Source organism: Pipra filicauda, unplaced genomic scaffold, assembly GCF_003945595.2.
Source record: "Pipra filicauda isolate LSUMZ 115617 unplaced genomic scaffold, ASM394559v2 scaffold520_size808073_pilon, whole genome shotgun sequence".
Taxonomy (NCBI): Eukaryota; Metazoa; Chordata; class Aves; order Passeriformes; family Pipridae; genus Pipra; species Pipra filicauda.
Window position 1 is genome coordinate 243,647 of NW_024104666.1, and position 22,389 is coordinate 266,035.

At 52.7% G+C, this 22,389-nt stretch overlaps 1 protein-coding gene across 3 annotated transcripts in view; it reads right to left on the minus strand.

Moving 5' to 3' along the window:
• The window catches only part of OSBP2 (oxysterol binding protein 2), a 105,132-nt gene that overhangs the window by 42,016 nt on the left and 40,727 nt on the right, over positions 1–22,389 (minus strand). Inside the window, exon 1 of one of the 3 annotated variants that reach the window (XM_027720773.2) lies at positions 12,816–13,049. The exons of the other annotated variants lie outside the window; for them this stretch is intronic. Coding sequence (XP_027576574.1) covers positions 12,816–12,894 — 79 coding nt within the window. The 5' untranslated portion in view covers positions 12,895–13,049. Of the gene's footprint in view, positions 1–12,815; positions 13,050–22,389 lie in introns of those variants that run through there. 3 annotated transcript variants of the gene reach the window in all.

A 22,389-nucleotide genomic window follows, 5' to 3' on the forward strand; every position in this document is an offset into this window, starting at 1 on the left:
CCAGGTTTCATTTTCAGGATTCAGGTGGCAGGGAAACATTTGCCCCCTTCCAGTACAGAACCACACAGGAGCCCTAAGCTCTGGAAATTCTTCCTGCTCAAGCTCTCCTTGCCATAAGGGTTTTGGAACCATGGAACCACACCAGGGATGAATTCTGACCCACTTGATGTTGTCAGCTTTCCTTCCAATAAAACCCATATTAAAACACAGCCTGAATGCAGAGTGGACATCCCAGTCCATTAACACATGTAAAGAACCTCTTGTTTCCTGGAAGAAAAGCAGTGGGAAAGCACAAAGCAGTTCCATTCCCATTACTGCAGCATTCCCAGTCCGGCTATTGAACATCTTATTGCTGCAATTACTAAATGCTGATGCTCCTGGTCAATAATCCTCAGCAGCAAATGCTGCACTTCGTCTGGACTGCAGGCATGCACTCCCCAGCATGGGATCTTCCCAGCACCCAAACACCTGAACACCTCCAGAAAGCTGGGAAATCAGGCTACAGGAACACACCAGAAGGCAGGGTTTAAACCCCAAATAAGAGGGACACTGGAGAAATGGAGATGAAATGCAGGACATGATCAACACAAGATTCCACGAGGCATCAGTGGAGAGACCCAACCCAAGGGGCCCTGGGCAGCACAAAAGAAGCCAAAGGTCAAGGCTAATTATAAATCCAATATAAATTACAATGGAACTTGTAAAAGTGAGCTAAAAAAGGCAAAGAAATTCAGGGTTAAAGGAACACAGAAGTCATGTCTGAGACACAACGTAATTTCTGGTAAGTCCTGTGGCTGGTTTGGGATCCTGCACTCCCAGGCAGATGGGCACCAGGAAAAGGCACCCCTGAGGATGGCACTGGGGCTGGGAAACACATCCCACAGGGAGAGAGTGACTGGAAGGACAGTGTTTGGCAGAAGTGGGAGGAAGTCACCTGGAGACACACTGACAGTCCACAAACCTGAGCTCACGTGGGAAGGGAACCTGGAAAAAGAGCAGCTACAGAGGGGCAGCTTGGGACACACAGAGCCCTGCAGAGGTGGGAAAGTGTCCTCGTGTCCCTCAGGGCAGGAAAGACACTGAGGGGCTGGAGCGTGTGCAGGGAAGGGAACGGAGCTGGGAAGGGGCTGGAGCAGCAGGAGGGGCTGAGGGAGCTGGGGGGGCTCAGCCTGGAGCAAAGGAGGCTCAGGGGGGACCTTCTGGCTCTGCAACCCCCTGACAGGAGGGGGGAGCCGGGGGGGGTCGGGCTCTGCTGCCAGGGAACAAGGGACAGGAGGAGAGGGAATGGCCTCCAGCTGTGCCAGGGGAGGGTCAGGTTGGACATCAGGGATAATCCCTTCCTGGAAAGGGCTGTCCATCCCTGGCACAGCTGTCCAGGACAGGGCTGGAGTCCCCATCCCTGGGGGGGATTTAAAAGCCCTGTGGATGTGGCACTTGGGGACATAGGTCAGTGGTGGCCTTGGCAGAGCTGGGGAAGGGTTGGACTTGATGGTCTCAGAGGGCTTTTCCAACCTAAAAAACATTCAGTGATTCTATATATACCTATATAATATATATATATATATAATATATATGTGGGATCAAACACAGCCAGGCATCAGTGCTGCTTCCACAAGTCCTTCCAGAGGATTTCTTCACAACCTTTCCAAAACTCTTCTCAGGAGGAGTCAGGAGAGCTTTGCAAGATGCCAGTTCACTGGCTTTTGGAGGAGGTGGAGGGTTGGTGGTTGGTTTTTTGCCCTGTCATTTCACTACAACACTCTGCTCTCCTGTTCCATTGGAATAAAAGGTTTGGCAGCACCAGGAGGAGTCCAGAGCCAGCTCCCAAACCTGCTAAACTGGAGTGTCAGGGACTGAAGGGCAGAGCTGGCAGGGAACATGAGTGGAGACAAAATAAGCCCAGCTGATGCTTTTGTGGGAACACTGGAGAGTCACAGTTAGTCCTGCTGGACACGGCCAAATGTCCTTCCTGTCCCCTGCAGCCACTTCTGAATAGTAGTGAGAAAAAATACAGTGGGGAAGGTGTGATTATAGGGACATAATGGCTCATTAGCAGATAATTGGGGGCTCAGCAGCACAGCTCACTGCCAGGAAAGAAAATAAAAAAATATAAAATAATGGCTTGATAAAAATAGAAACTCTTCATTATCCAGCTCAGAACAGCAACAACACACCAAGTACCAACCTCCAGGAAGGAGCAGCCCGGGGTGCACGTGAGCTCCAGGCGTGCAGGAACAGGGACCTGCAGGGACAGTGACTGCTGCTATTCCCACCTGAAAACCTGCTTCCCTGCCAGGGATCCTTTGGAAAAGGCCTGGACTGGCCCCACTGGCAGGAGGCAACCACACAACCTCAGTGCCTAAAGCATCACCTCCTGCTCCTCCTTTCCTTGGCAAGCCCAGGAAGGGTCTGGGGATCCCAGCACTTCCAGCTGGAGAGACTGGAGGGATCAGTGGGAGCATTTCCAAGGGTGCTACTTATCAGTGGATCACAGAATCACAGCATTGCAGGATGGTCTGGAATGGAAGGGACCTTAAAGATCACCCAGTGCCACCCCCTGCCATGGGCAGGGACACCTCCCACTAGCCCAGGTTGCTCCAAGCCCCTTCCAACCTGGCCTTGGACACTCCCAGGGATCCAGGGGCAGCCACAGCTTCTCTGGGCAACCTGTGCCAGGGCCTCCCCACCCTCATCCTAAAACATTCCTTCTTTATATTTAACTGGAGGATGTCCCATCTGCAGAGAGAACCTGTTCCCTCTTTGCACCTTTAACAATCACAGGTTTTCGTGCCAAAATCCCATTGATGAATCACTTAAGGAGTCTGCTGAGCACAGAGACCTCCCCAGCTGTCAGGATCAAACCGTGGGCCGCACACCAGGATGGCTCTGTCGGCTCCCTGGGTGCTGCTCTGCATTCAGTTAAATGAAATCAAAGCAGACAGTGGGGACACTGCCCAGGGAGAGGCTCCGAGCTCCCAAATGAAGCCAATCCCAACCAGCCCACGAGTGCCAACAAGGCTCAAGTCCAGCTGCTCTTCTTACTTCCATGGATTCCAAGAAAGAAGGATGTGGAACTGCTGGAGAGAGTCCAGAGGAGGCCACGGAGATGCTCCAAGGGCTGGAGCCCCTCTGCTCTGGAGCCAGGCTGGGAGAGCTGGGGGGGTTCACCTGGAGAAGAGAAGGCTCCAGGGAGAGCTGAGAGCCCCTTGCAGGGCCTAAAGGGGCTCCAGGAGAGCTGGAGAGAGGGACTGGGGACAAGGGATGGAGGGACAGGACACAGGGAATGGCTTCCCACTGCCAGAGGGCAGGGAGAGATGGGATAGGAGAGATGGGATAGGAGAGATGGGAAGGAATTGTTGGCTGTGAGGGTGAGGAGGCCCTGGCACAGGTTGCCCAGAGAAGCTGTGGCTGCCCCTGGATCCCTGGAAGTGTCCAAGGCCAGGTTGGACAGGGCTTGGAGCCACCTGGGCTAGTGGAAGGTGTCCCTGCCCATGGCAGGGGCTGGAAGGAGCTGAACTTTGAGGTCCTTTCCCAACCAAACCATTCCATGATTCTGGGAGCTGGCTGGAATGGTGACCTTGCAGGAGGCCCCATCTCCTCCCAGCATCACTCCCAAATTCTGCACACACAGCTGGATATCTGGTTACTCTCTCCACCAACCCCCCCCAAACACTGCCTGCGAAAGCATTTCTCATCCCTGGATAAATCCAGATCAGCAAGACAGAAGCACAAACCTCTGTGTCCCTTTCTGTGTCCCCAGGCCCTGAAAGATCCACATCCAGCTGTACATCACACATTTGTCCTTGACTAAACCTCTCGTCTATTTGTGCCCTCTGAATCCACGGCCCACACGTGATCCAAGACATCCCTGCAGGAAGGACTCACATCACCAATGGCTCCAGGACTGTCTCCAAGTGAATATTTAGTCCCATGGACACAGGTGGCATCATAAATAATTAAATCACTTGCTCTTGTCCAACAGATGAGTGAAGCATGTGAGAAAATGTACAAATATAGTTAATTAATCGTTTCTGTTTATTTTGTCACTAAATCCTTCAGTATCCAGTGATAACTATGGATTTGGACTGCTCCTCCTGTGCAGGAATGGGGGAGCTGCCACAGTCTGGTGGCATCACAAGTGTGAGGACAAGAAGCCCCTGTGCCCCTGCACGGGTGACAGGCAGGAGCAGGCACGGAGTGGCACCAGGCTGGGCACGAGCAGCTTCTTTAGCCAGGAATAAACCTGGGGAAGGGTAAAAACGGCCTAAAATTCAAATATTTTGGAGGAAATGAGTTTTCTTCCAAGCAGAAACTCACCAAGTGAGCACTGTCACAGACAGGGGGTGACACCCCCTTCTTCCACAGGCAACAGCAAACCCTGTCAGGCCGCTACCGAAACCCCTCGGAGGTCTTGGATGTCTCCCTGTGTGCGTCACTGAACATGCATTTTTAACGATGCTTAAACATTTTCCAGCCTCAGGTCGATCTCCAGTGTCAGCAGCACAAGGAGGGAGCACACAGATGGGGGGCCTCTCCTCCTGACATCCATCAGGGAATGGAGGCGGCACAGCCGGGACTCGGGAACCGGCTGGCCCTGGAGAGACAGATCAGCTCACATGAGCTCCCATCCCTCAAGGATAACGGCATCCCTGCTGTATCCAGGACCACTCCCAGGGGGTTCGCCACGATGAAAATGGCTTGTGATTATTTTATTTTAAGTTTTTACCAACAGTTTCTTTTTTTCTGGAAGTCTCCCCTCAGCAGGGAACACACATCCTGCCCAGGCTCCCTCATCCTCACGGAAAGCAGTGGAGATGTGCAAAGGACACTGCTACAATCCTGTCAGCTCCCTCCTTCCTCACTAACCCTTGGTAACAAGAAGGAGATGACAAGGTCCCTCATTCCCAGGGAGGGGGAGCAGCAGCAGATGGAGGCAGGGAAGGGAGGATGGCCCCGGCCCCCGTCACACCCGCGCCCGTGCAGGATCCCACAGGAACAGCAAACCCCCTCAGTGCTGGGGGCTGGGACAGCCAGCACCAGGACAGCAGTGGTGACAGTCTGCTGGGACATGGGCAGCCCATCCCAAAATCCCTGCTGCCACTGTGCCACCCACAGCGGCTCTGAGAGGGCGCCTGAGCCTCCCTTCTCTCCAAACGCACCCCTCGCCCCGAGACTACACACAGCGACATCCCTGCAGGCCCTGAGCCTGGCTCAGCCAAGGCTTTGGAGAGCCAGCCATCCCAGCTGAGCTGCACTGCGGACACAGGGCACGAAGACACGTCCTAATGTGGCCTGAAATCCGCCAGAGCCGCCGGGCTCAGCTTACCTGGGGAAAGAGGATCCGGCGGGATCACTTACCCACCGTCCTCCGATTCCCAGAGGTCAGGACATGTCAGAGGCATGAAAGGGATGTGCAGCCCCCTTGTTCTGAGCCTCAGGCTCAGGGAGCACAGCAGCAGGTCAGCAGCAGCCCCAAAAGGCACCTGACTTACACCCCCTCTGCCTCTGGATTTAAATCTCGCTCCCTCAGAACCCACAGCCGGGGAAAGTCCTGGGCACACACCCACACACCTCCTCTGGCACTGGATGGCACTGGCCATCCAGGATGGGCTTGAGAAGGGTCTGAACTGGCAGCAAAGACAGAGCTTCAGCTGGTCCTGTTCTAGGGAATACTTTCCCATTATAGGGAAGATTTTTCCAACAGGGAGAAGCTTCAGAGAAACACAGAATCTCACCTGAATGTGAGAGACCAAGCGAGGCATGGAGCACACGGTGGGATTGTTGGGGTGTCCTGGGCAGGGCCAGGAGTTGGATTGGATGATCCTTGGAGGTTCCTTCCAACTCAGGATATTCCATGATTCCATGAACCCTGCACTGGGACTGGTGAACGCAGGGAGGGAGCAGCACTGGGGACACTGGGGGGGTGAGACAGATCCAAACCCAAGCAAAGGGGCTGCACCCCTTTACATACCAACAACTGCCAACAAGGAACTGGAATTCCTCGGGAATTCCCTGAGCTTCCCTGCATGAGGTGGGACAAATGTCTGCACAAAAAATGTGTATTTTACTGGACGAGATGTTCATTCATTAACAGCTGCAGTTCAGCAGCACCATTCGAGCCTCGTTAATTGACACAGGTTTAATTAGGGGGCTGCCCACTGTCGCACCCTGCTCACTGCTGAGGCCTGGGCTGGCACCAGAGCACAGGAAGAAGTATCTCTTTTCCTGAATTCTGGAAAATTCTGAGAGGCTGAAATGCTGCATGTGAGGAGGCCATGGCACGGCCCAGCACACAGGGAGGGCTGGCACAGTGACAGTCACAGGTGACAACGGGGACACCTTCCCTTCTCCTTTTTCCCTCCTTCCTTTCACTCCCTGGTGAAACACCAGAGCAACGAGGCCACAAAGAACTGGTTTTGAGGGGGCAAGAGAGAATCACTAGTGGGCAAACAGCCCTAAGAATCACACAGTCTTGCAGGTTGGAAAAGACCTCCAAGACCAACGAGTCCCCCCTGTGCCCACCTTGTCCCCCAGTCCAGAGCACTGAGTGCCGTGCCCAGTGGTTCCTTGGACACCTCCAGGGATGGGGACTCCAACACCACGCTGGGCAGCTCCTTCCAAGGCCTGACCACCCTTTCCAGGAAGAAATTCTTCCTGATGTCCAACCTGATCCTCTCCTGACACAATCTGAGGCCGTGTCCTCTCCTCCTGTCCCTTGTTCCCTGGCAGCAGAGCCTGATCCCCCCCAGTTCCCCCCTCCTGTCAGGGACTTGCAGAGCCAGAAGGTCCCCCCTGAGCCTCCTTTGCTCCAGGCTGAGCCCCCCCAGCTCCCTCAGCCCCTCCTGCTGCTCCAGCCCCTTCCCAGCTCCGTTCCCTTCCCTGCACACGCTCTAGCCCCTCAGTGTCTCTCTTGTCTGAGGGGCCCAGAACTGCCCCCAGGGCTCCTTCACATCCCCATGGATCCCTTCAGCAAGAGTAAGTTCATGCTCCAAAAGCCTACAAGGTATTACAATATTCATCCTCACCACCATCCTCATCATCCACTCCTTGGCTTCTCCTCAGTCCCTACAGATCCCACACAGCTCCGTGGGATCACTCTCCTCAGGTGCTGCTCTATCTGACCTGAAGTGCTCTCTGAACACAGAAGCTCCAGGAGATGCAGCAGCTCCTGATGTGTCCTCATGTCTCTTTTTGTCCCTCTTTCCCACCCCACACATTCCAGCCATGAGCCCAATGGTGCTGGAGCTGCAACATCTCTGGGGTCAACAGGAGCCAGTGGATCCAAGAGCTGCTGGAGGGACACAGCAGGACAAGGGAAGAAGAGAGAGGAGCAGGGACAACATGAATGAATAGAGCTGAAACCTTTTTGGCATCAAAATCCTGCCCTAAGGCGAGTGAGGTGCCATCCAGCAGCATCCCCACCCGGCTGTGCCAGAGCTCCAGGGGGAGGAACTGGGATGAAGGGAAGCTCCACGAGGATCGTGCTGCTTGGGGCGTCTTTATATTGTCAAACAGCTCCATTGTGGGGATGACAAAGCGCCTGTGCTTCACTTTGCAAACACAGGGATCGTCCAGCCTGGATTTTTCCTGGAGATTATGTGAATGACAGCCCTGGGCCAGGAGGAGGGCTCCAGATCCGAGCCTGCTCTGCCTTTACCCCAAGGACAGCAGGATGCCCGGAGGGGGCTGGTCGGGGATCCTCAGGCAGCACTCGGGGGCTCCTTGGTGCTCCCCCAGCCCTGCAATGAGCCAGGACAACTCCCCATCCCCTCCTGGGGCCAGGCTCAGCCTCTGCTGGGTGAGCACATGGAAATCCAGGTTTGATCCCTCCAGGAGCCACTGGCACAGCAGCACTGGCTGCACAGACAGATGCTCTGACAGCAGGACACAGAGCAGGACAAGCAGTGCTGGCTGAGGCCGGGCCACACTCTGCTCCCTGCACAGCAGCTACTGCCCGTGATTTACTGCAAAAAGCTCCTCTGAATCAGCAATCCATCCCTGGAATTGCTCCCCCATCCGTATTTTGGCTGGGGACTGGCAAAGAGAGGGAGAAGGGCAGTCACTCCATGCAGCACCATCCCCCCAGAAGTGCTGTGCTGGCTGTCAGTGCAGCCAGCTCAGGAAAAAAGGGAAAAGAAAGAAATCAATCCACTCCTGCTGCTCACAGGCCTCTCTTTGCAGAGCCATTCGCTGGAGCCGGGAGTCCATCTCCTCTGCAATTCTATCAACGTGTTTCTGGGCTCTAATTACACCACCAGGCTGTCAAGATGGCCACTTCCTCCCTAATTACTCCACTTTGTAATTAAGATACAGCTAATAAACTCATGTTATTAGTGATTGCTGCCCATCAGCTCCGAGGAGGAGCAGCTCCTGCCCGAGGTGCTCCAGCACCAACCCTGCACCGGGAGAGCCAGGGCAGCACATCCATGTCAGAGAATCACAGAGCTACTGGGGTGCAAAAGGTCATTGAGCCCAACCATTAACCCAGCACTGCCAAGGCCACCACCAAACCATGTCCCCAGACCACTTCCACCAGCACTTGAACATCCTCAGGGTGCATCCCCAGGGGGCATCCTCTCCCATCCGAGCCACACGTGCACATGGGAAGGAACCCACCTCTATGACTGCTAAAAATGAAGGGGAGCAGGGCAGGGAGGGCATCATTTGGAAAGAAAATGAACATTCCCTGCCCTTGGCATGTGATTTGCTGCTTCACTGAGCACTGAGGGCTCCCTGCTGCAAAGCCTTGGCCAGCTCGGGGGTGCTGCGATGCTCCCTGACTGCAGAGCGAGGCCCCATCAGACACTCAGTGCCCTTTGGGATCATCCCAGCACACCCTGGGGGGCTGCAGGGGCTGCCCAAACCACTGTGTGTCCTGCCATAGAATCCTGGAATACCATAAGTTGGAAGGGACCCACAAGGACCATCCAGTCCAAACCCTGGCCCTGCACAGACACCCCAACAATCCCACCCTGTCCCTCAGAGCGTTGTCCAAACCCTCCTGGAGCTCTGGCAGCCTTGGGGCTGTGCCCACTGCCCTGGGGAGCCTGGTCAGTGCCCAACCAGCCTCTGGGGAAAGAACCTGTGTCAAGGCACAGGGATTAGACATCAACCTCTATTTTGGGCTTCCTCTGCTCATAGATTACCTTCCTCTGCCTTGCCAAGGAAGGAGCTGTCAAAACCATCAGGAAAGAGCTTCCCCCCCCAAGAAATTTCTAAATAAATCTGGAAAAAGGGTGAACCAACACATCTGCTTTGGGAGCAGGTTACAGCGTGTCCATCATCAACGCTCCAGCAGCCACGTGTGCCTGACCCTCCTCAGAGCTGAATGCAGCTCATTCCTGAGCAGAATTCGAACACTCATTTAAATGCTTCCCAGCTGGGCCATGAAATAAATACACCCTGCACGTCTGGAGGCAGAGAAATGGATTTCTGCATCTCTTTTAGGGCCCATATGCCCATCACCCACCAGCCCGGGGAGCCCTGGGAGCTGCCAGGTGACAGCCCAGGATCTGCCTTCCAGCAGAGGATCATCCACCATGTCACCATCAAATATTAATGACACTGCATTTGCTGGGCTGGGGACGTGGGAAGAAACCCAGGCCTAGGAATCAAAAGGACAGCACAGACCTGGAAAGGGATATTCCTGTAGAAATGTCTTCTGAAAGGAGGAGCAGAGCTGCTTCTACTGGAAAGAGCTTTGAGATCCTCAAAATTAACTAAAGATAAGCTAATTATCTGTTAGTTACCCACAGACCTTTTTATGCACAGCAAGTGTGGTGTCTGTATTTCACTTTCTCTTCAGCACCTCATTCTCTCCTCCTTAATTTGGTGAACATCCAAGAACCCAGGATCCCACGGGCTCTAACCAAACTGGATCAGCCCTTTAACACACAAATACAGAACAAAACATCTCCACAAATCCCTCTTCACCTTTGTTTGTCACTGTCTAACTAAAAGGTCCCTGGCACTGGTTGCCCAGAGAAGCTGTGGCTGCCCTGGATCCCTGGGAGTGTCCAAGGCCAGGTTGGACGGGGCTTGGAGCAACCTGGGCTGGTGGAAGGTGTCCCTGCCCATGGCAGGGGGTGGGACTGGATGAGCTTTAAGGTCCCTTCCCACCCAAGGCATTCCATGATTCAATAATTGGTTTTATCTCACAAGCACAAAAGGAAGTATTAAAGCCACCCAAAGCCTCCAGGCTTCTGTTCCCAAGGAATCTCCTGCCAAGCAGAGCCAGGGCCAGGTTTTTCCCTGGGCTGCTCATTAAAAGCCATCAGGATTCTAAACATACCTCAAACAGCTCCTTTTGGGGAGGTAAGTGGATTTAAGGACAAAATTTGGTAGGGAAACAACTATTTCAGCATGAGGATTTCTAAATGAAAAGCAAAGCCTCCTTGGGAAGTATTTTCCCTTCCAAAGTATCTCATTTCCAATGGGGAACGTGCTCACCAGAGGGACACAGTTTGCACATCACAGTTTTTACAGTAAATTGGTTTTAAAAGCCAGTGTTTTCTCAGCTTTTGTTGTTAAAACATGAAAAATATTTGCTTGTCATGTCCCAGGGCCAAGACCCTTCCACCACCCTGGTTTGCCAAATTTGCTCCACGTGTCATATGGATGTGGCTCTGCCATACGGGGAAAGCTTTACCCATGCCACTGCAAAGCTTTCCCAAAATACCACCATGAAATGGGGGAAAGATGCTTTTGGGGCAGAAAAAGAGCAGCCCAGGCAGGGAAACAACTCCCAACCTCACCTCAGGCACCCTTGGAGGCATCTCCCCAGGTTCATCCCTGCTGCTCCAAGATCTCCCTGAAGCCCCCTCCCTGTTTCCCCAGTGCTCACCACTCACCACCTTCCCCCCAGTTTTCACACAAGGCTGGTTTCAGCTTTTTATGAGAATAATTCTGGTTTGGGGCATTTTCTTCTGTGCTGAAGCCCAGTTATGTAAAGCTCTGTGCTGTTCTCCTGGTACATGAATGTCCTTACGTCACCCAGCTGGAAAAACAGCTCGAGAAGGAAACCGAAGGGAAGGGGACAATCTGGATTTGATAAAAAAGCTTTTTTTTTTGCTCATCTGAAGCCAGCTGTAAATCCTCAACTGCTTCAATTTTGCTCTGACCTATTTGCATTCCTCCTTTCCTCGCCCTTTTCTGGAGGAAGGAAATTACATTAGATAAAATAATTTATTGTGAAGTGATGCTTGAGAGCAGGACAGGACTGCGGCCATGCGGAGAGCGCAGGGAGAGGAGGGACACTCAGGCTCCATGGAATCATGGAATCATGGAATGGTTTGGGTTGGAAGGGACCTTAAAGATCATCCAGTCATGGGCAGGGACACCTTCCACTAGCCCAGGTTGCTCCAAGCCCCATCCAACCTGGCCTTGGACACTTCCAGGGATCCAGGGGCAGCCACAGCTGCTCTGGGTAACCTGGGCCAGGGCCTCCCCACCCTCACAGGGAAGAATTTCTTCCCAATATCCCATCTCACCCTGCTCTCTGTCAGTGGGAAGCCATTCCCTGTGTCCTGGCACAATTATCCCAAACTACATCAAAGGAGCAACATTTGGATTTGACCACCAGGCAGCCCAAGTGAGCATCACCCAGTGCTCCCAGTGGGCACCGACCCTCGGAGCACCACAGGGATGGATCAACACAGGGCACGAGGAGCTGCAGTGCCCAGGGCAGGGGAGCCCTCACTGCCCTGAAGGAAGGCAAAGAGCATCCTACAAATCCTCATTTCTCACCATCACCCTGTTGCCTTTGCCGTGAGATGCCAGATTTTGCCTGGCCCATCCACCAAAGAATCGTGGAATGGTTTGGGTGGGAAGGGACCTTAAAGCTCATCTCATTTCACCCCCTGCCATGGGCAGGGAAACCTTCCACTAGCCCAGGTTGCTCCAAGCCCCGTCCAACCTGACCTGGAACACCTCCAGGAAATGTTGTGCCTCCATGAAGCAAGACAAAAGTTGAACTGAAAGGCAGGACCCCCCAGGCCATTCCTGCTTCATCCCACACAGGAAAAATCACACCACAATTGTCCTGTAGCACTCACAAAACAGGGATTTCTGCCCCAAGCCAGTGCAGGTTTGGGCAGAACAGCCCTTGCCCCATAAAGGACAACGCTCCTGCACACCCAGTGCTGAGCTCTGCTTGGACTGGCCATGGGAAACACCTGGAATAATGCAGGGAGCAGTAACAGATGGAATTACAGTGCACACCTTAAATCACAGCTCAGTGTTCCTGGAGATCATCTCTGCCTCCTGCCACGTGGGACCAAAGAGTGGGCAGGGAGCAGCACAGGACTGACACAGCAATGCCCTCATTCCATCTCAACTCCAAAGGAATTTGGCTTAGAACTAAAATAATACATCTCATTTCCTGACACCAACACAGCTCCAAACAGGGGCTGATCACCCATCACACACCAATAATCCTGTGCTATACTAAAAGTGCCCAAAAAGCACAAATCACCATCAAATTTAACATTTTTCACATCAAAACTGCGGAAATCTGAGCTGCTGGAGCTTCAAACACCCAATAAAGCCCAAAGACTTCGCCCCACACTTTGTACATCTCCAACCAAACCGAGCAGGGACGTGGCACGTGATGCCCACGGGGCAGAGCCACACGTGCCACCACACACCCACACGGAGGAGTCTGAACATTCCTCTGCCTCCCAGGGCTCTGGTGTGGGGTTAAACACCCCCTCCCCACCCCACTGGAGCAGCCCCTCCATCACTCCCAGCACACCCAGGAAGCCCCACAGCAGATGGATCCGTCCAGCAGGAAGGAGGACGCCGGGAAGGCCACTAACCCTTGTGGAATTTATTCAGACAGCCGGCGTTGCAGAAGGAACGGATGGATCCCGTCTCCCAGCAGCCCCTACCCTTCATCCCCACAGCGGGATCGCTCTGGCCGAGGTGCTACATGGCTGGGAGCTTTAGGACGGAGGAAAAAAAATACACAGGAAGCAAGAAATGAAGGCAAAGGGAAATGTCCTTATTCAGCAGCAGCGCTGCACTTACAGTTCCACATTTCCCATCAGACATTCCCGGCACATGCTGGGAGCAGAGCACCACCATCAAACCCCCTCGTACCAGCATGCACCACGGAGCAGCCTTAACTCCATCCCTGCCAGAAACCGGCCTCATCCCGCCAAAAAAAGGGGGAAGAGAAGGACACCAGCAGTGCTGCCCAGGGGAGGTTCACCTGGGGCTGGTTCCGGAGCGGTGCTGTGGGATATTCAGCCCCAAAACCAAAGGGATGCTGTTTTTTGGGGGAGGGAGGATGATATCTGGAAGCTTGTCCCTTTAAATGCTGCTGGAGGTTATTTTTAGGACATTTGCTTAAAATAAGTATCAGAATTCCTTTCTTTCTATCAGAAACTCCATTATCCATTTTACTCGCTCTGCTCCGTTTCACATCCCAACGGTTCCGTACCAAACCCTCCGAGGTTCCTCCAACCCCTGCCCTCCTGAGGTCCATTTTCTCCCCCCTCTATTGTGGAAGGATTGGATTTTCCCAGCCTTTAGTATTTCCCCAGTGTCAGGGGAATGAGTAATTCCAGAGGAAAAATGCGGCATAAATCACAATTCCCTCTGATCTCAGCAGCTGCAGCCAGGAGCTGCTCCGTGTGTGCATGGAGTGGGAATTGGGGATCTCCAGGATGCTGCCATGAATCCACAAGGATTAATAATTTATATTTGATCATTTTCTCCCACTTTAGTTGGACTACAAGGATTTCACAGGAGAAAGTCAAGGTTTCTATTCCAGCTTTTAAGCTGCAACCAGTCTCTGTGGATACATATTTAAATAGAGGCAGGGATTGTGTGAGCATTCCGGGGGGAAAAAGGGCAAATTCAGGAAAATCAAGCTAACACTGCACATTCAAGGTTGGAAAACTAATGCTGGCAATGCATGTGCATACAAAGGTTTTATTAAATTACTGGCATATACTGATGGTTTGGGTAAGAACCAGCAGCTTTTAAGGGGAAAATAAACACCCCAAGAAATGTGATTTTTAATTGGAGGGGGGGCCTTGATGGGATTTAGCTTAAAATGAGCACTTCCAGTTCTGATATCAGATCCAAGATCTGGAAGCAGGATCTGTGTTTGACAGTGAGACTGGAGCCAACACACATCCAGGGCTGTACCTCAGAGGTATTTACACAAACCACCCCCCCATATCCCCAGTCCCCAACCCCTGGGGGTGCCTGTGATCAGCAGAGCTGTCATTTCCTACGCTCACTCCTTTTCCCTGAAAATCATGGAATCATAGAATCATTAAGGCTGGAAAAGCCCTCTGAGATCATCAAGTCCAACTGTTCCCCCAGCACTGCCAAGGCCACCACGACCCATGTCCCCAAGGGCCACATCCACAGGGCTCTTAAATCCCTCCAGGGATTCCATGGGGGACTCCACCCCTGCCCTGGACAGCTCCTTTCAATGCCTGACAACCCCTTCCATGAAGAAATTCTTCCTGATGTCCAACCTGAGCCTCCCCTGGCACAGCTGGAGGCCGTTCCCTCTCCTCCTGTCCCTTGTTCCCTGGCAGCAGAGCCCGACCCCCCCCGGCTCCCCCCTCCTGTCAGGGGGTTGCAGAGCCAGAAGGTCCCCCCTGAGCCTCCTTTGCTCCAGGCTGAGCCCCCCCAGCTCCCTCAGCCCCTCCTGCTGCTCCAGCCCCTTCCCAGCTCCCTTCCCTTCCCTGCACACGCTCCAGCCCCTCAGTGTCTCTTGTCTGAGGGGCCCAGAAGTGCCCCCAGGGCTGGAGGTGCCCCAGCAGTGCCAGCACAGGGACAGGCCCTGCCCTGGTCAGTGCCTGCCCCCAGTTTACTGCAGGAAAATGCACTGGATGTCTGTTTAATTCCCTAGGGAAGAGCTTTTCCACCAACATACTCTTCACTTTGCTCTTCTGAGCAACTTCTTCATTGCAGTGGAGACTGAACACAACTGGGCTGTGCTCCTGTTGCAGGAACTCAAGGCAGGATCACGGAAAGCAAAACTAAGATTCTTTGCATCAGGATAATGTTCCCAAACTGTTACAGCTCTGCATCTCTTCTGCCAGCTGCCCCAATCTCCTCCTGCCAATATTTAAGTCACACCTTCAGTTACTCATCTAAACTGAAAAGCAGTCCTGAAGTTCCCTGTTGAACAACAGATTATCCCTGAATTTAGCTCATTCTGCTCAAAAGCAAGAGTTCCCTGGCTCCCAGGATCAGCAGAAGGTGCCTGGGAAGTGCTATGGGCCCTGCTGCTCTGTCAGGATGAGACTTCTCCTTGCTTGCTTTCCACAGGAAATACTGGAATCACAACGTTACCTCTTGCTGAGTAACTGAAACTCAGGAGGTGGGTCAGGTGGGACTGGAGTTGGGGGGTCAGACACCCAGGGCTGGTCAAGGGGCCATGGAAAGGCTGGGACAAACATGAGGGGAACCAGAAGGAGACAATCCACCTCCCCATGGCACACCCGGCATCCCACGGACACGCTCCTGGACCACTGGCTCTACCAGCAACACCAGATCATTTGCCTTCCAGGAAACCACATGAAAAACACCTTTAAAAATGCAACTTCTACCTTCCAAATACTGTTCCTGGGAAGAAAATGAGGTGAGAAGGTCGGAGGATGGCTGTTGTTTGGGTTTAGTCTGATTTCTTTGTCCAAGCTTCATGAAATTCCAAACCAAAGTGGAGACACTTCAAGTACCCCTTGTTCTCCTGTTCCGTGCCCACCAACACCCTCCCCCTGCAGTCCAGGGCTGCACATTTCACCTGACACCTCCTTTTCTTCTCATCATTATCCAACTAACCTTAAAAGCATCCACAGTCCCTAATTTTCTAGGATTTTTACACCTCTGCCACATCCAAAACCAACTGATAAAAATGATGATTTCAAAATCCAGAGTCTGACAGGATCAGTGAGACCAAACCAACTCCACCTCCAGCTCAGCCACCATAAACCAATCACAAACACTTTATTTGGAGCAGCTGAAGTAACTTCTGCCCAATTCAGAGGTTCTCCCCAGTGTGTAGAATCCTGGAATGGTTTGAGTGGGAAAGGACCTTAAAGCTCATCCAGTCCCACCCCCTGCCATGGGCAGGGACACCTTCCACTAATCCCAGGTTGCTCCAAGCCCTGTCCAGCCTGACCATCACAGAAGGTGGAAGGGCTGCCCCACACAAGGACCTGCTGTGAGCTCTGGAGAGCCCTCACATATGGGGGAAACATCACTTTATCAACTGAAATATTAGTTTAAGTCTCGAAGGAACTTCAGGCTCTCTCCCAGACACTTCCAAACCCATCACACACCCCAAAAGGAGCCCGACCCCACATGCTGCAGCCCCAGCACTCAGAAAGCCCCACAGCTTGGGGGTCACACACGCTGAGCTCAGCCAGCCTTCCCTGCTCACAGCGTGGATCCATGGAAGCGGATCCATGGAATTACGTACTGCGCTTCCCACAGCACCTCTTCCTCCTCCAGCGCTCGGGCGGGGCCGGGCCGGGATCGGCCTCGGGGGGCTCCGAGCCCAGCAGAGCCTCCCCCCGGGCCGCTCTCCGCAGGCTCCATATCCTCATCTCTGCCCGGCCCTTCCCTCTGCTCCGAGCTCTGAGCCCTGGGGCTGGCAGTGCCTCCTCCTCCTCCTCCTCCTCCTCCTCCCTCTCCCTCTCCTCCCTCTCCTCCTCCTCCTCCTCTCCCTGCACCCCACACTCACCACACTCACCCTGCGCTGCCCCAGCACACGGCAGGCACCCAACGGGCTCAGACAACACAGAGACCTGGGAAATTTCACCTTTCAAAAGCTTCCAATTCCAAAATTTCACCTTTTAAAAGTTTCCAAAGCATAAAACCAGCCCCTTTTTTGGGATCTCTTCGGGAGCACGTCAGGGTAGAGCTGCATGTTGAGGGTGACACACAGATGGGCTCCTCGGTGAGTCCTTGTGGAAAGCAGGATGCTACAACCACCTAAAAATAATTCTGGGCACTTCTGCCTACACTGAATTATTCTATAATATACTAAATATAAGATATTAATTATAATAACTATAATAATTGACTGTGTAATATAATATAAAACTGCCTTGAAATGCCCAGATATCCTAAACACAAAAAAAAAAAATAAAATAAAAAAGCTATGCTGATTCCAGGTGTTCCTGCTTTAGGATTCATGCGTTTTGTAGGCACAGAGTTATTTCCAACTGCCAAATTATCTCTCTGCTCCAGCTGCAGGGATTGTCTCTGCCCCCTGCAGACACAAGGGAGAAGTGGCCACTTCCCTCTGCAAAAACCTTTGGTGTATTGGAAAACACACAACACATCTTCACCCTTTGCTTTTTTGGGTTTTTTTAATAAAATTTGATTTTTTCAAATATTGCCTAAAGGGATTGGTGTTCCTCAGCTCTCCAAATTCCTCCTTTTTAAAGTATGAGCCCCCAAAAATCACACACGTTCCCTTACACAGGTGTGAAGTGAACTTAATTATCACAGAATCATGGAGTGGTTTGGATTGGAGGGACCTTAAATCTCCTCTCATTCCACCCCTGCCATGGGCAGGGACACCTCCCACTAGTCCAGATTGCTCCAAGCCCCGTCCAACCTGGCCTTGGACACTTCCAGGGATCCAGGGGCAGCCACAGCTTCTCTGGGCAACCTGTGCCAGGGCCTCGCTCTTCTCTAAACCTTTTCTGGTCCTCTCCTCCCTCCCAGCAAAAGTCATTCTCCCTGAGCTTACACTGCAAGAAAACTCTCCAGAGTTTCAAAAGCAAAACATATTCAGCATTTAAACCTTCTCCAGCCAAGTAGGGAACACTGGACCTTCTCTCTTGCTCTGTGCATCAAAGGAAGAATTTATCTACAGGGTAAAAAATAAAGAAGAAAAATGTAAAACATAATGGCATCTTTGTTTCTTTGGGTTTTAGACTTTCTCATTCCTCTTCTCCCTGCAAGGAATTACTGTCACTAGAGGCTTATTCTTAAAAACACTTAAACACAGGCAAAGCATCACATCCCAACAACCAACATCTCCAGCCTTCTCTCCACGTTTTCGGTTTTCCATCGCTGCATTCAGCAGAATCCACCTCCATGGAGCAAAACCCCTGAGCCCCATCTCACCCCATCACCATCCCCCAGAGGCTGGTTGGGCACTGCCCAGGCTCCCCAGGGCAGTGGGCACAGCCCCAAGGCTGCCAGAGCTCCAGGAGGGTTTGGACAACGCTCTGAGGGACAGGGTGGGATTGTTGGGGTGTCTGTGCAGGGCCAGGAGTTGGACTGGATGATCCTTGTGGGTCCTTCCCAACTCAGGATATTCTCCAAGAAAGACGGAGAGAGACTATTTACAAGGGCCTGGAGGGACAGGGAATGGCTCCCCACTGCCAGAGGGCAGGGTGAGATGAGATGTTGGGAAGGAATCCTTCCCTGTGAGGGTGGGCAGGCCCTGGCACAGGTTGCCCAGAGAAGCTGTGGCTGCCCCTGGATCCCTGGAAGTGTCCAAGGCCAGGTTGGACGGGGCTTGGAGCAACCTGGGCTGGTGGAAGGTGTCCCTGCCCATGGCACAGGAGTTTGAATAAGATCTTTAAGGTCTCTTCCAACCCAGGCCATTCCACGATTCTATGATTTCTTTCCTGATTGAGAAGAATTTCACCCTCTGCATATCAACAGGAAACACCACATGCAGGTCCAGGGTGGTTTAAGCCCCATCTCACCATCTCCAGGCTGCAAATCTAAAACCAGGGGATGCTCAGAAGCCAAACTGGGCCAAGGCCAGACACAAAGGTCGTCTCCAGAGAAAACAGCTCCCTGAAGACTCTTCAGCAGCTTTGCCCAACAACTGGCTTCTTCCTTAAACTTTGCTCCTGCCTTCATTGATTTTATTCCTCTCAAAAACACTGCTGGAGTGAGAAAAACCCTCACGGGCCCCTCCTTGGTGACAGAGTCCCACAGTGGGTTTGTGTGCTATGGAAACCTTGGATTAATGGTTCTTCCATTATGCAATTCACCCTCAAGATGGAAATAAATGGAATAACCAAAATAACCTCAGTTTAGTGTATACAAGCAGTGGGAAGAGCTCACATGTGATGTTTTCATGACACACCCCCAGTCCTGCCCATGGACATCTCAGCTGCTGGAGGAAGTTCATGCAGGAGCTCATCCATCCTGCAGCCAGGGCTGGAGAACAGAGGCAAAATCCAGGGGTAACTTGACTTTTTTTAGTTCCCTTCCTTTTTCAAAGCCAGATATTCACAACCCCCCAGCATATTTTCTTTGCACTGGTTGGTAACAAGATGCCGAGGAGGGAAATGGAGCAGGAAAATGCTCTTCCTGGTCAAGCTCTCCAGGATCACCCAGGGAAGGGAGAGGCCCCTTGCTGAGCTGACAGAAAAAGAAAGAAAAGAGAGGTGGCTCAGCTGGGAACTGAGTCAGGGAGATGCAGCACCACTGCAAATGGAATTGCTGGTTCTGCAGAGTCACGAGGGTTACACGCAACCCCATCCAGCTCCAGAGAAACACAGATCCAGCTGCCCTCCACAGACTGCACCACTCCCTGCAGCCTGCAAGAATTGGATTTAGGCAGGAGACCTCTTTCAATCCTCCCCATGCAGCATCCAGGTAACTGGGATGGCAGGACTGCTCCACCTCCCCCTCCAGGGAAATGAGCTGTACTGCTCCAGGAGAAAATCCTGCCAGGAATAGAGCACACTCTGTACCATTTCTGGGAAGCAGGAACATTGCCCTGGCTGGCACACGGCCTGGCTGCAGGTCACAGCTCTGAACCTGGGCAGCAGGACCAGCTGGGCCCGAGAAAACAACCAACCTCCTCAGAACCACAGGAGCACTGAGGGTGGAAAAGACCTCCAAGACCATGGAGTCCAACCCTGTGCCTGATCCCCACCTTGTCCCCCAGTCCAGAGCACTGAGTGCCACGGCCAGGCCTTCCTTGGACACCTCCAGGGATGGGGACTCCACCCCCTCCCTGGGCAGTTGCAGTGCCTGACCACTGTTGCCATGAAGAAATTCCTCCTGATGTCCAACCTGAGCCTCCTCTTTGCAGAGGACAACAATAAATCCACCCCCATGACCGGGAAACCTCCTCCTGCAGCACCCAGGAGCCTGTTTATAAAGTCTGAACAGCTTTTCTATCCCCTCCATCCTCTCCAAAGTCAGTGCCAGCAGCTTACACCAGCAGGTCCTTCTCCTGGTGCTGCTGCCTGTGTCCAAGGGCTCTGCACAGCCCTCCCAGCCTCCCTCCTGCCAGGAGCTGAGGGATCACCCTGTGTGCCATGTCACCACTGCATTCCCAGGCTCCCAAATGTAACACCTACCACTGCCCTTGGAACAGCTCTGTCAGCAATTTAAGCTCCCACCAGTACATCTGGGGGAGAGAACCATAAATTGGGTGTTTATCATCCTGTCAGGCTTTCAGCCCTCCTTGTTTTCCCTTCCCTGGACCAGCTTTAGCTGTAAATGAATATTTGGGCTTCTCATGAATGAGTTACTGCCAGAGGGAGAGCTGCTCCCTGAGGAGACTCATTTTAAATTGGCAACACTACTTAAAGCTGGATTTTTTAGTTGAAGCTACAAATCTAATAAGTGAGGTCAAAACCCCACTGGTTATCCATCTCCAGGAACAGCATCCCTGCCAACATAATGTTATTACAGTACCATGAGAAGTCATTTTATATGGAAAAAAAGCAGGCTCCAGGGTGCATCCATCCTTGGAGAAGTGTCTCTGCACCCCACACTGGGTTTGTGTCTCAGCACTTGTCCCAGACCGTGCAGAGCTCATTCCCAGCACAGCCTCCTGGGAAAAGCTGGAGCTGGATCCATGCTCAAACTGCTTCCCACTCATCCCAGGACAGGGCTCCTGCAGGAGAGGCTGGAGAGCCACTGGTAAGGTGCTCTCAAGGCCCTGGGTGGGTCAGGGAGAGCTCCCTGACCTGGAGAGGGGAGCAGAGACCTGCAGGAACCCCCAGGGACCTCAGGCACTGCAGGTTCCCACCTCCTCTCACACAACATCCCCTTCAGTGAGGAATGGTTGGACTCCATGGTCTTGGGGGGTTTTTCCAACATAAATGATTCTGTGATTCCCCTGGAGGCAGCTCCAGCATCCACAAGAGACACCCCCTGCCACGTGCTTCCCATCAGGGTCCCTGTGTATCCCCGGGGACACCAGCTCAGGGTCCCCCCTCCCCTCCCCACCACCCAGCTGGGCCAGGTTTTCCTGCTGTCCATCTGTCTGTGATCAGGCAACACTGAGACCAGGGAGGGGACAGCCCCAGGGTCAGCTGTCACCTCCTGCCATCTCTGGTAATAAGACTAAAGAATCTGTACAGCCTCTTGAATATACGGTTATGGAATACATTCAAAATTTGACTATTCTAGAGACTTGGTTTTTGATAAATCACTTCTTTTTGTATGGTTTCATTCCAGGATGCCAAACAGAGGCAACAACTTATTTTCCTTTTATTCAGCCCCATGATGCCTCAGAGCAGGGTTACACCCATGATGACAAACATGTGGACACAAATATTTAAATACTGATGGATAAATATTCCAGTAGTGGAAACCCTGGGCCCTTCTTGAGGGAAGGGACGAAATGTCCTCATCCCAGGGCAGCTGGGACCCCCAGCAGTCCCCCCTCTGCTGCCTCCCAGCAGAAGCAGCACTCCAGGCATGCATCCCACCTCAGCAGCAGAGCCAGTGGGAAAAGCTACAACTTATTATGCAACAGAGATTTTCTTCAAATAAAATAAAAAGCTGAGCAGAATAAAAGTGGCATTATATCCTCTGGAAGCTAATCCTCACTCCTTGGAGTGACAATTTTAACTTAAAGACTCCTGAACTCCATCAGAATTGTAAATTTGCCAGGCTGGATGCAGGGAAATACCCCGAAGGATTATCAGAGCCCATTCCAGAGCCTGGAGGAGCAGAAGTGCTGCAGGAGCACAAGCACCACAAGATGCCAGCACAGCCCAGCTGGATGAGCTGCTTCCAACCTGGCATGTGGGTGGGGGGCATTTGGGGGTTCCCACATGCCATGAGCAGCCTGAGGGCTCTGCCTGAGGCTGGGGAAGGAGCTGGAATGAGGGAGAGGAGCAGCAGCTCTTCCCAACCAGCCCCACCAGAGGAGCCGACGCTCCTGCCCCGTGAAAGAGTGTCCAAGCAGAGTCTGGCTGATAAATCCCTCTCTCCTACAACATCCTATAAAGGCTGGTTACAAAGTCAAGGATAGGAAGCAAATTCTGGCTGACACGGAGGTGGTCAGTCAAAGGTTGGACTCAATGACCTCGGAGGTCTTTTCAAACCAAAACGATTCAGTGATTCAGTGAAACACCCTCAGCACCTCTGAGGCCAAGCCCTCTGCAGGGACGTGGCTTATGCAAGAGCTGAGGAGCC